The following is a 12540-nucleotide window of genomic DNA, read 5'->3' on the forward strand; positions in this document are numbered from 1 at the left end:
AGCGACGGCCGTCGGTGGCTCGAATCACTCGACTCAGAGCGTGGAAGCATCGCTGACGAGGTACTGTACTGGGAGCGCCATAGCATCTCGCACTACGTTGGCCAGTGGCAGACGTACAAGACTCTTGGCGCGATCCAGACGTACTCGATCCAGAATGCTGTCGGAGTCCAGTACCCCTTGATGCTTCGATACAGCAACAGCTCGTTGCACCCTGCGACGCAGACGTCGTTCAAGATGCAGCTACCCCTCGCGAGCTACTTCTGGCACGTGACGAGCAACGCGTCGCTTATCGTCGGCCGCAGTCTTTTGCGGCAGAGTCCGCATTTTGCGTTTGCCAACATCAGCATAGTCTCGCTTTTGATCACGAACGAGACGCTGACCGCACCGCTGGACCCCAATCTCGCTCTTGTTCAGAACCAGATTGGGCCGTTTGGAGCCAACCTCTTGCTACGCGTGACGTGTCCGCCCGTGCTGCGGCAATGGTACGAGCACACCCACGCCCATCTGATGGCGCTGGCATCGGCAAACGAAACGACGGCCCTCGCCTTCCGGGCCATTGGCACCCCCATCGCGCTGTCTGTGATTCCGATCGCGTGGATGTCGGAGGGTTTGTTTACCGGCGGCAGCGTCCTCTGTCCGTCAGAGAAGCCCAGATCCGTCACCGTAAGCTCCTTTGGCCCCAGTGGTCCTTGTGCGCTTGGTGCGATGGAAGAGCTCGACATCTCCAACATCAAAGCTCTCATGGCACTCATCGCTGTGGAGACGCCTACGATCAACGCCTCTGCCATCTGCGTACGGCAGCAAGGGTCGCCCGCCGCGTGCACGGACATGCTCTCGAACGCTGCTGGCTTTCTCCGCATGTTCGTTGCGGCGCCCGATTCGGCGCTCGTGGATCTTTCGTCCGCCGCGCAGCGCCATGTGACGGAGACCGTGTCGCTCAAGCTCGTGCAGTTTACCGACAGCGGGCGCTTCTTGCAAACGCCCGTCTTCGCGGACGAAGGGTTCCGCGTGTTTGCGTGGAGCCAGCTCATCGACTGGGTCCTCGGCCTGCGCGAAGTCGTGACGTTTCTCGGCGAAGAAGGCTCGGTCACGACCATCTCGACGCTCGTGCACGCAGTCGTCTCGCCCGTGAACCCGCTCGAGGTGCCTGTGAACGTCGCTCTCTACTGCCGCTACGTGCTCTTGTACATCACGTCAGTTCTCATCATCGTCGCGGTCCTTGCGCTCGCGTACCTCGCTTCCAACAAAGGGTTTCTGGAAGGCGCCAACCTCTTTGCGCTGAACCGCGTCTTGGGGCTTGTATGGATTGGGCGACCGCTGCTTTTGCTGCGGGGCGCCACGGCGCTCTGTCTCCTTGCTACCGCGAGCGTTCATTTGACGCAAATCAGCGGCCTCTACTACTTGGTGGCCGTGCCCCAAGCGTGGTACTCGACCGTCATGGCGGCGGGCGAGACCGGTTGGCTCGTCTTCATCCTCAACGACGCCTTCTCGGTCGTCACGCGCCAGTACACGGCCGTCTACGCAACGCAGAGCAACTTGCTCGTGTGGGCAGCCACCGCCATTTGGACACTGCTGTCGCCCGTGGCCTACACCGTCTCGATTCAAAATCGCTGCGCAGTAGTCGCGCTGGATGCGCAGCTTGTCTGCCACGCTGGTGTCTTTGCGATCGGCAGCACGCGCCGCCTGCTGTCCCTCTTGGGGCTTATCTGCGCGCTGTTGCTCATTTGGTTTGTGGTGCAGCGCCTGCGCTTTCCGCACTTGGCGCCACTCGCGAAGCGATCGTACCTCTTGTACGCGACCGCCCGCTACCACTTTGCGACGGACGAGTGGACGCACAAGCAGATTTACTACATCGACCAGACCTCGGCCGTGCTCACGGGGCTCGTGAGTCTCCGATGCGGCCGCGTCATCTACGTCCTCGACATCAAGTCGTGGCGCGTCTTTGCGATCGATGCAACGTCTGAGCTCGCCGAGGTCGCGGCGAATCCCTCGCTCGCGCACCTCCGCGACGCGATTCCACTCAAACACTAGTGCGAAATAGATATATCAATGTATCAACGGCGAGTGATCGCCTTCTTGAGGTCATGGAACTTGATGGACACTTGCTTTTGGAAGCGGGACCAGCGCTTCTTGAGCGCCGTTTCTTCTTGGAGGTAGCGCGCAATGTCCTGCTGGCCTTTCGTGAGCGCGTACCAAAGAACCCCTTTGACGTCGTGGTTGTAGCCGTTCTGGTGCAGGAAGCGGACAACGTCGAGGTGGCCGCCCGGCACCGCATCGTACACGAGCCCATACATCTTTTCCGTGTGGATCTCGTGCAAAAACTGGACGATGCCGAGGTGCCCGAGCTCAACGGCGTACCGCAGCGCAAACTTGTCAAAGCCCTCAAAGCGCCGCGCGTGGAGATACCGGAGCACGGGCAGGTGGCCGTTGATCGTCGTCTGCGACACGATGTGCTTGCCGCCGCCGTCAACGCCGCCGAGATGGTGCTCGTACAAGTACTCGACGACCTCAAGGTGCCCTCGCTCGCATGCTATCTGGAAGCAGCCGTCGGGAACGTCGACGCCGGCAGCATGTAGCTGCTTGAGCGCCTCAACGTGGCCGCTGCGCACGGCGCCCTTGAGCGTAATGCGGAGCAAGTGCGGTGCATGAACGTACGTCTCGATCAAAAAGGCGACAATCCTCGGATGGCCGTGGAGCCCTGCGAGCTCGAGGTCGTGGTAGCTGAGCTCGATTGGGAGCTCGCGCAAGGCCGAAACGTTGTCGCACACAAGCGCGTAGCAGACGAGGTGGCGGAAGAGCTTGGACGGCAAGTACATGTCAATGTGCTCCACGCCGCGCGCCGCCGCCCACGCGGGAAACATGGCGTGGACCGGCGCGAGTGCAAGCGGCAGCGTTTCGAGTACGTCGTCGGCCGTGAGGTCGATCGCGCGCAAAAGCTGACGCAGCGCCAGCGTGTCCTTGTCGCAGCCGCGCTGGAAGCTTACAACGAGGCGGAAGAGGTCCCTTGTGCCGAGGACCCGCGCCACGAGGAGGTTGAGCGCCATCTTGTGCTCGTCCGTGGAGGAGACGGCCGGTGCTTTGCTGCGCTTGGCGTACCAGAGGTACGGTCGCCGCTCAAAGAGAAACTCGACGATCTCCATGTGCCCACAGTCGGCTGCGATCGAGACGGCGGCGTCCAGGTCCGGATACTGGATGTCGTGCAGGAACTGGATCATGCCGAGGTGGCCATGCGCTGCAGCGTCCGCGACCAGCGACGCTGGAAAGTACCTGTAGCCGGCGTCGTGAAGAAACCGGACGACGGGGTCGTGACCACTCGCGCACGCTTCGGCGTAGGCTGCTTCGGACGCCTTGCCGCCCGCTTGATGGAGCGCAGTGACGGCGTCGAGGTGGCCGTTGGCGACGGCCTGGTGCATGATCATGGAGGCGTGCACGACGCTGATCCGCGGCAGCAGGAACCGGATGATCGAGAGATGCCCGTGCTCGCCCGCGAGAAGAAGGTCTTGCTCCGTGATCTGGAGCACGTGGCACGTCTCAAAGCAAGAGAGAATGTCGACGTTACCAAGGATGAGGCCGTAGTGCACCAGGCGGCGGCGGCGGTACCCCGGAAGGAGCTTGTCGATGCGGTCGCCGCCGTGGCGCTCAAACCAGACTGGCAGCGCGTCGAGAAAGGCCGTCAGCGTCCGCGCGTGGAGTGTCGCGCCCGAGCTCGTGAGCTCCTTGAAGAGACGGCCGAGATACAGCGTCGCACCGGGCACGCCGACCTGGTAGGCGGCAAGAAGGGCAAAGAGGTCGCGTGACGTGAGCACGGCGCTCGTCGCCGCTCGTGGCGCCAAGAGGTGGTCGAACGAAGCGACGTCGACGGCGGCCATGGCTGCGAAGGCTCCGATATACGCAGGTGGCTGCGATGGGTGCACCCAATCACGGGCCATGAAGAGTGTTAGGTAACGCTGCGTGGCAGCGCGCGTGGCCGCAGACTCTGTGGTCGCCATGTCGCAGGGTTGCGCGACGCGTCTCCGCCGAGGCAGCGGTCAAGGGCGAGGCCAAGGCGAGGGCTGCGGGCGACGCATGCCACTCGCGTACGCTGGCCCAAGGAGCGTTGCATCCGGAGGCTGGAGGCCGCTGAACTTTTTGACCAATCCCATTCGTTTCAGCGTCTCTTCCGCGGATTATCTACCAATGAGCGACGTCCTTGACGTCTCAAGGATCGCGTCGCTCGCTCGCCTTGACCGGCTCAAGAGCTTTTGCACCTTGTGGGTCCACACGGTGGCTGCCAGCTGGCCTTCGTCTGCCATCCGGATCAGGAGCCAAAGCTATGGGGAAGAATTACGCCTGGCAAAGGCTGCCAGAGGCGTGGACAGGATTCTTGGATCAGATTTCAGGGAGCCGGAACGTCACCGCACTGGACTGCCCTGCAACCTCCTGCACGAAGCACGCTTGGCCATTGCCCACCATGTTTCAAGTACTTGTGAGATAAAACGGTCTCTGGACTATTCTTGCAGCGTGCTAGGACATACGCATGGCCTCCGGTAGCCTTTTTCGAATCAAAATAAAAGCCATTTCCTTCTTCTTTGCTCTTTGCTGCTCCATCGTAACGACCTTCAAGTGGCACGCGGTGACGAACGGTGTCACGTAAGATACCGCGGGGCGGGCGACGCTTGATGACACTGACGGAAGCGACCAAGGCTCGTTCAATTGTTTATGCACCTCGATTCCTCTGGCTGGCGCGGTAGCAACGCCCATCTGTGTCGACGCGCCCCGCCATGTGGCAGAACGTGGGGACAAAAACACAGATCCCGTGACTCACACCCATCATCCGAGTTGGTCACTCCATCATCATCATCAACATCGACGACCATGCCCCGCTTTGGGTCGACGCTGCCGGCGCAGGTCGAGATCCTCGAGATCGACATTGCTGCGCTCGACAACCTCCTCCGCACCGATACGACGACGCACGTGCTGCGGTCGCGCGACCTCGTCCGCGCCATTACCGCGTACCAAACCGGTTGCGACGAGATCAGCGTGACGCTCTTGGCGATTCTCCGCCGCCTCTACCTCCCGCGCTACGATCTACACGACTCGGTGCCCGAGGCCTTTGTGCCGCTGCGCCACGTCCTGCCGTGGTGGCTCGCCAAGCACGCTGCGGACCTTCTCCAGCGTCTGCCCATCGACGTCCGCGCACCACTGCTCTGCTACGCAATGGTGCACGGCCACATGTGTCTGCTCGAGACACTTGTCGCGACGGATCAACTCCAGATGGACGAGCTGCACTGGGACCTCCTCGGGCGCCACGGCCACCTCAAGGTGCTCCAGTTCCTCCTCGCCGCTGGCGTCTCGGGGCCGCTGCACTTGGTGCTCGAGAACGCGGCCGTCGCGGGGCATCTCAGCATGGTCGCGTACCTCCATGATATCGGCGTGCCCGTGACGTCCGAGACGCTCATACTCGCATGCGTCTTTGGCCGCATTGAGGTGGCGCAGTACGCCCACGACGTAGCCAACGACGGCATCTGGGACCCCGAGACCGTCGACTGCGCGGCGCGGCGCGGCCATTTGAACATTGTGCGTTTCCTGCACCAGTTTGACTACGACGGCTTCTCGAGCAGTACGATGGACGTGGCAGCCGAGCACGGGCACCTAGAGGTCGTTCGGTTCCTCCACGAGCACCGCTTCGACGGCTGCTCGGCCGCTGCGATGCTTGGCGCCGTGCGCTATGGCCACCTCGAGGTCGTCATGTTCCTCGACTTGCACCGACCCGACGCGGCGACGGACAATGCGGTCGTCGTCGCGATGCAGCACGGCCAGGAGCACGTGATTGCGTACTTCCAGGAGGAGCGCAAGCTCAAGAAGCGCTTTTCGCGGATACAAAAGAAGGTCGCCGTCCTTGTCCGCAGCAACGACAGCATGCGCCACCTGTACCACGGCCCAAAGACCAAACTCTGCTCGGCTTGAATGTATATCACGTATTTTGTACTACAAACTGGCCTCGCGCTTGTCCTTGATCGAGCTCTGGCGGCGGTGCACGTACGACTCGGGCGGCGTCTTGAGCTGCCGGAGCATCCTCGGCTGCGTCTGGGTGCGGGGCTTGTCGCGGAGGCCGTACTGCGCGCGCAAGAGGTGGTGGGCTTCTTCGAGGCGCAACAAGAGCCCCGCGACGCCGTTGTGAAGCGCAGTTGCGTCGGCGTCGGCGGTCGTCACGAGGCGCCGGAGCTTTGCGAGGAGCGCGGGCGCCGTCGAGGGCTTGGCCGCGTCCACATGAATAGCGCGCTCGCTCCAGCTCGCGTCCGACTGCTCCCACGGCGCAAACGCGTGCTTTCGAATCGTGCGCTGGCGCTGCTCGAGCATGATCTTGAGATCGCGCGTGAAGGTGGTCATGGTGCGCTTGAAAGAAGGCTTGGACTTGGTCTCCGTGCGCTTGGGCGGCTCGATGGGTTTGTCCGGCTCGCGACTGGAGACGGCGTAGCCCGCCTGGAGATGCGGCGCGAGAACCATCTACGCACGGAAATGCTGTGGAGCTATAACAAGACAAATTGTCCACCGTCGCAAACGGAACGACGACGCTGTTGATACTGACGAGGTACAGGACACTGGGCCACTCGGCGCCAAGGCTCAGGATGGCGTGGGTCGCGTCCTGCGACACAACATCGTGGAAGACGCCGACAACATTGGTCCAGAGCGACGCTGACGTCGTTGAGAGAAACCGAAACTGCGCCAAACCAACGACGACGACCGCCATGTACAGCGCGTAGCTCGCAATCATGGCCAGCGACGCCTACGCCACAATAGTGTCGATAAACAAAAAAGGAATTGCGTACGTCGAGGACACAGAGGAGGTAGCGCAGCTTCTTGAAGGCCAGGTACCGGGGGTAGTTGAGCCACATGAGCAGCGAGATGCAGCCAAAGAGCACGCGCTCCAGCTTGGCGACCGCGATGACATCTACGCCACAACTGCAATACCCATTGAAATAGAGAGCGTACTCTGCAGCGACACAAAGCTCGGCCCCGCGAGCTGCACCGAGAGGCTGTACGTGGTCATGGCCAAAAACTGAATGCGAGACGCCCACATGGCCAGCCAGAGCACGACGAGCACCGCGTCGAGGACGTGGCTCGGGATGTAAAAGTAGTACTGGCGGTACCGACGCACCTTGGCAATCAGATCGTAGAGGATGCTGAGCGTGCATAGAATGAGCGCAACTTCGAGGTAGAAGAGTCCGGCGAAGAGAAAGACGCCGTGATAGGGGCTGAAGAGCACCGACTGCGCCGAGATCTCCGAGTAAATGCCACCGCTCGCGACATCAACGACAAACGAGAGCGAGAAGGCGACGCACGCGTCGTCGGCTGTGTTGTAGAGGTTCCACTCGAGCACGAGCGCGCGGGTGTCGGCGTCGAGCCACTGCGTTAGCTGCCACTGCGAGAGCACGCACTTTGCAGATGAGCACTGCGGCGCCAATGCCGCATCTGTCGGCAGCGTCGAGAGAAAGCCGCCGGCAGGGATCGCATACCCATGCAAGGTCATGTCAACCGACTGCGACGCCGCGCCGTCCGACCAGGCGCCAAACTTTGGCGCGCTGGTTACCGTCGCAAGCGAGTCTAGACAGTGTGCTCTATAAGAAGTCAACAGGTGCTAACCGTACGGTTAGAGGTCGCGCGCACTTGACGGGCTTGGACATCGCCGATGAGGAGTTGGCTGCCAAAGACGATGCGAGGATTGTCAAGCGGATCGCCGTTGTACCACGTCGTCGGGAAGAGCGACGACGTGAACGGCGCGCTGTTGAGGTACCCGTAAAGTTCGGGAATTGAACTGAGCAACGGGGGGACGCGGAGCCGGTTGACGAGCGGCGCCGTGTTGGTCGCGAGGCTGTACGGCGACACGGCGGCGTAAATGGCAATGAGCAGCAAAAACACCGAGTAAAAGACGGCGTCGCCGTGCGTCACGCCTTCGTGCAAAGCGTAGATGTGACCGTCTTGGATCGCGCATTTCTGGAACGTCGTGATGCGGCCCGTGAGCTCGAGCCGCGTGTGCGCGTACGCCGGGCCTGCGCACATCGTTAGAATGAAAAATAGAAATGCTTCAAAGACCCTTGTACAAGGCAACTGCGCGGTACGCAAGGTCCAAGACATGGTTCTCGTTGATGACACGGTAGCAGTCGGGAACGTTGGCGATGCATTCGAGCAGCTGGAGACCTTCGAGCACGATCTCTTCGACGTCAATGTGCTTGGCAATCGCGCGCGCAATCAGACGCACGCCGCGGCGGTCGTGCACGGAGGCCATGATCGTCGTGTGGTGGCCTACGCCGCCTCAGAATCCAAGATAGGATAGTGCAGTGTACTGTCGGTGGCGAGGGCGTTGAGGAGTGCCAACGCATACCACGCCGTCTGCGCGTCGTCCTTGTGAATTTGCAAAGCGTGGAGCACGGTTGGGATCCCGTTCCGGCTCACAAAGTCCTGGCCGAGCTCCCCTGCATAAGATCTTATCCACCGAACTAAGATCGTAGCGCTCGGAGCAAGAACGTACGCAGCACGACGAGGTTGCTCAGTGGATACAGAAACGCGCGCGCAAGACTCAGCGACGCTTTGTAGCGGCTCAGGAGATCGAGCAGCTCTTCGACTAGAACCGTGGTGGCAATCGCGATTCGAATGTCATCTATCCGGATTGTGCATCGTCAGCATGCCCTGTCTCCACCGTGTCTGCACCGTTGAGCATCAGGCTGCCAAGGGCGTTGAGCGCATGGGCAATGACGTCGGGCTTGTCACCGTGGTTGCGAATGCAGTCGAGGAGCAACTGCGTGCCGTCGTCGACGGCGCAAAATGTCAGCGCCCGCTCGACTACAAAAACACTTTGCTCCTTTCAAATCAACGGTTAATACCATCGAGCTTGGCGTAAATGTTGATCGCGTCGAGGACCGGGCAGAGCAATTCTGGTTGGTGCGGGAACTTGCGCAGTGCAAAGAGCGCGAGCACGAGCCCGTCGGCATCGTAAAAGCCGTCGGACGGAGTCACCTATCGGTTCAATGCAGCGAGAATTACGGTGTTTTGGAATCTGTACCGTGAATATCTGCTCGCCACACGAAAAGTAAAAGTGCCCGGCGCTCGCCAGCGTCTTGAAGCCAGTTTGGACGGCCCAGATAGTGTCCATCTCGCGCTTGATCGTGCGGCAGATCTCGCCGACACCGTTTTCCTGAAGGACTTGGACGAGTTGCAGCTCGACTAGTCGTATTTTCGAAAGAGGAACCATTTGTACAGCGGACTACCTTGGTCGAGTTCCGCAATGACGTCGTCAGGCGTTGGCGCATCGCTCTTCTTGGGGTCTGGCAGCAGCTGCGCTCTCTCAGGCGGTGGTCGTGCCCAGCGAGGCATCGTACGTACTAAACGGTTGTCCTGTCTCGCCCAAGAGCCGCGACGGTTTTGGTCCCAACCGTCGCCCTTGACGCCGCCTGCCGCCTTCCTACTTCAATTTCCCGCCAGCCTCTGTACCCTCTTGTGCCACTGTTTTAGTCGTCAACGCAACACAACTAACATGAGCCACCAATCATTCACAGTCGACTAGTACGTATCGCATGCCATCGCAAGGGCAAAAAGGAAGCCACACAGTACGTTGGCCACTGTTGGTTTTGTCTGAAACGGTAAGGCGCAATGATCGTACCGGAGGCGCCACGGGCCACGATCATATCCGTCGCCGTCCAACGCGCGGGTCGGTGGCAGCAGTACCTAGCCGCGCTGAGTGCCGTGTACCTCGTTGCTTCGATGGGCATCGGGTACTACTACTTGCATCTCGTCCGGCCGAGCCTGGCGAGCGATCTGTGGTGGCGCGGCTTCACGACGGCGGGGGCGCAAACGTTCCTTGGCGACTTGTACCACCGGCGCCTGCAGCTCAGCACATCGGCGCCGCTGTCGCTGGCCTCTCCTGAGCTCGTCTTGGAGAAGGCGTACTCGGGCGCGACCTTTATGGACATGAGTCTCTCGCTCTCGCGCCACGTGCTCTTGCGCAATCTCTCGCTCGAGAGCATTTTGCCACCGATGCGCCGATCGTCGTTTGACTGGAACATTCGCATGTTCACGCAGTACTGCTGGGTCGACTGGAACCAATCGTACGAGCTCTCGGTGACAGCGGCGCGTCAGCGTCGGTGCTATCTGAAACAAGCTGCGAATGCCGCCGTCTACTGGGAACCGCTTCTACGTAACTCGGTCACCCAAGATATTGTCCTCAGCCCCTACTCGCTCGCGATGAATATCTCCCTCTTTGAGCACATTGACGCGACGTCGCTTGGCCACGACTGGCTCATGTCTCTCATGTTCCACGAGTGGCTGCCGGAAGCAGACGAAGTGGAGCTTTGGAGGCGCCGCGGCATGAGCTACTGGCAGACGCAGCTGACCAACTACTACGAGCAAGGCCTGCAACAGACAATTGTTGTCGAGAATGCGCTCGGTATTCACCAAAATGTGACGGTTCATCTCATGGCGCAGAGCTATCGCGGCCTCGCGCTTTGGACGCTCGCGAACGCGTACCCTGGTGTATGGAACGACCTTTTCGAGTGCCAAGCTCTGCGCTGCAGTCTCATTCGCGGCGCCAACAGCTACTCGGACAAAATCAAGCAGAATTGGGAGGTAATGCTGCTCGCGATCCCTGTCAACGACACACTGCCAAGACTCATCGATGCCAACATCGGTCCCATGGCCAGCATTGACGTGCGCATCGTGCTCTTACCCCCGGCGCTGCAAGCTTACTATATTCAATACCAGCGCTCGGTCGTCGCGCAGCTTTTGCTGTCGCCTGCCATTGCAGCCCGCTACATGCAAGTGCCGTCGTTGGTGGCAGCGATATCCCCTCCGGCGTGGCGTGGAGCCAACATGAGTTACTTTGGGGGCAACCCCATGTGCCTCAACGCCAAGCCCCAGCCGTTCGTCCAAGATCAGTTTGGTTTCTACGATGCGTGCGACGCCCAAGCGCCGGCGACTCTGATGGGCACGCGTCCCAGCCTCTTTTTTTCGCTCGTGACGCTCGCCGTCACTGACGAAAGTGCTATCGTACGTCGCCTCGACGCCATCTGCAACTGTTGTGCTCAAGTCGGCGGATATCACACATGTCTGGCGACGCTCAAGCCACTTGCTGCGGTGGTTGCCGCCTTGGATCTCTCATCCCTCGCGACCTTCGCTGGGAATCTGGCTCTGGCAATGACGCAGCTGAATCTTAGCATGATTCAGCTAGGGATGAATGGAACGTCGCCCGTCTTCTTGACGCAGCCCGCGATCGCGCAGGAAGACCCGTGGTCCTTCTGTGGCTGGGCAATGGTTTACGACTGGCTGCAAGGTACGCGGGAGGCCGTCGAGTTTGATACCGACGCGGGTGTGTACCGCATCTTGACAGCATATACAGCGCCGAGCCAACTGCCCGCAAGCCCCCTCGAGCTCCCAAATCAAGTGTGCGCGTATGTCTGGCTCATCCTTCTCTACTCGAGTTTGCTCACGGGTGCTGTCGCCACCCTTGTCTTGCTCGCGTCATTGCGGTCCCCCGGTTGCCAAGTGTTTGCTTTTCATCGCGTCGCAAGTCTCGTGTGGGTCGGGCGACCCTTTCTTATGCTCCGGGGCACGACGGCTCTCGTGATTCTCAGCACTTCGCCGATGCAGTTTGCATCGACTGACAGCTTTACGCGCTTCACCTTTGTGCCCCGCACCCCATGGGACGTCATGGTGCTCTCGGGCGAGGCGACGTGGATAACGTACGTGCTCGTGGACCTCGCCTTGCCTGGCGCCGAGTCGCACGCCAAGCTGGCTGCGCCACTGAGCGCGCTCATCGCGTGGCTCACGACGCTGCTCATCGAGGTAGCCGCACCGTACGAAGCGACGGCAACCTTTGAGCAATCGTGTGAGATCGTCCAACTGGGCCTCGCAGCGTCGTGCACGGGGGGCGTCGTGCGCATCGGCAGTCGGGAGCGCCTCGGCGTGTTGCTCCTCGTGCACGTTAGCAGCGTCGTCGTTTCGTTTCTGGTAGTGATGGCACGGCAGAGACGAGGTTCAATCACCGACGTGCGGGGCAGCGACCTCTTGCCGGCGTCGGCGCAAGTTTTCTTGGCGCGCCATGCGACGTGGCACACGCGGCCAACGACCGTGATCATGGCCGGAATGTTTCCCCTTGGCGGTCGCATGTTTGTCGTCAACCTCTGGCAAGTGCTCGCGGTCAACAACGCACTCCAACTGCCGTCGCAAAGCAGCTACTCGTGCATCCGAAACTTTACTCTCTGGAAGTTTGGGCTCGTCGAGGTCGGGGGCATTGTATACGTCATCACGTCGGTAGTTGCTAGCTACACGTACATTTATGTCTCGTCGACGGCGATGGCCAACGACTTTTGGTGGGCGACCTTCAACGCGACCGGTCACCAGACGTTTGTGACCAACTGGTTTACGCAGCAGCTCCAGGTCCACCGGAACGGCTCGCACCTCGATCTCACGCAGCTGATCTACAGCGACAACTCAAATTTATACAACACCACAGCCACTGCGATCTCAGTCCCGATGCTCTACGCAAGCATGATTCAAGACGAAGCCAAC

At 60.6% G+C, this 12540-nt stretch overlaps 5 protein-coding genes across 5 annotated transcripts in view; 3 read left to right on the forward strand and 2 right to left on the reverse strand.

The window, feature by feature from the left end:
• The window catches only part of SDRG_01097 (hypothetical protein), a gene marked incomplete at its 5' end in the record, with an annotated part of 5230 nt that extends 3144 nt beyond the window's left edge, over positions 1-2086 (forward strand). Inside the window, one exon of the mRNA XM_008606610.1 lies at positions 38-2086. Within this exon, the coding sequence (XP_008604832.1) occupies positions 38-2031 (1994 nt within the window). The 3' untranslated portion in view covers positions 2032-2086. The remainder of the gene's footprint in view (positions 1-37) is intronic.
• SDRG_01098 (hypothetical protein) lies at positions 2055-3989 on the reverse strand (the record flags this gene model as incomplete). Its single annotated transcript, XM_008606611.1, has 1 exon — positions 2055-3989. The coding sequence occupies one exon, from the start codon at positions 3987-3989 to the stop codon at positions 2055-2057; it is 1935 nt and encodes a 644-aa protein (XP_008604833.1).
• A 582-nt stretch (positions 3990-4571) lies between these two features.
• On the forward strand, positions 4572-5974 carry SDRG_01099 (hypothetical protein). The gene has a single exon (XM_008606612.1). The coding sequence runs from the start codon at positions 4699-4701 to the stop codon at positions 5944-5946; it is 1248 nt and encodes a 415-aa protein (XP_008604834.1). The 5' UTR covers positions 4572-4698; the 3' UTR covers positions 5947-5974.
• Positions 5968-9351, reverse strand: SDRG_01100 (hypothetical protein; the record flags this gene model as incomplete). Its single annotated transcript, XM_008606613.1, has 12 exons — positions 5968-6486; positions 6533-6766; positions 6810-6931; positions 6973-7584; positions 7614-8030; positions 8074-8283; positions 8325-8453; positions 8510-8638; positions 8689-8820; positions 8862-8994; positions 9041-9201; positions 9246-9351. The coding sequence occupies 12 exons, from the start codon at positions 9349-9351 to the stop codon at positions 5968-5970; spliced, it is 2904 nt and encodes a 967-aa protein (XP_008604835.1).
• Positions 9352-9608: 257 nt separating this feature from the next.
• SDRG_01101 (hypothetical protein) overlaps positions 9609-12540 on the forward strand; it is a gene marked incomplete at its 3' end in the record, with an annotated part of 4900 nt that continues 1968 nt past the window's right edge. Inside the window, exon 1 of the mRNA XM_008606614.1 lies at positions 9609-12498. Within this exon, the coding sequence (XP_008604836.1) occupies positions 9628-12498 (2871 nt within the window). The 5' untranslated portion in view covers positions 9609-9627. The remainder of the gene's footprint in view (positions 12499-12540) is intronic.

The sequence above is a fragment of the Saprolegnia diclina genome, assembly GCF_000281045.1.
Source record: "Saprolegnia diclina VS20 unplaced genomic scaffold supercont1.3, whole genome shotgun sequence".
NCBI classification, from domain to species: domain Eukaryota; phylum Oomycota; class Saprolegniomycetes; order Saprolegniales; family Saprolegniaceae; genus Saprolegnia; species Saprolegnia diclina.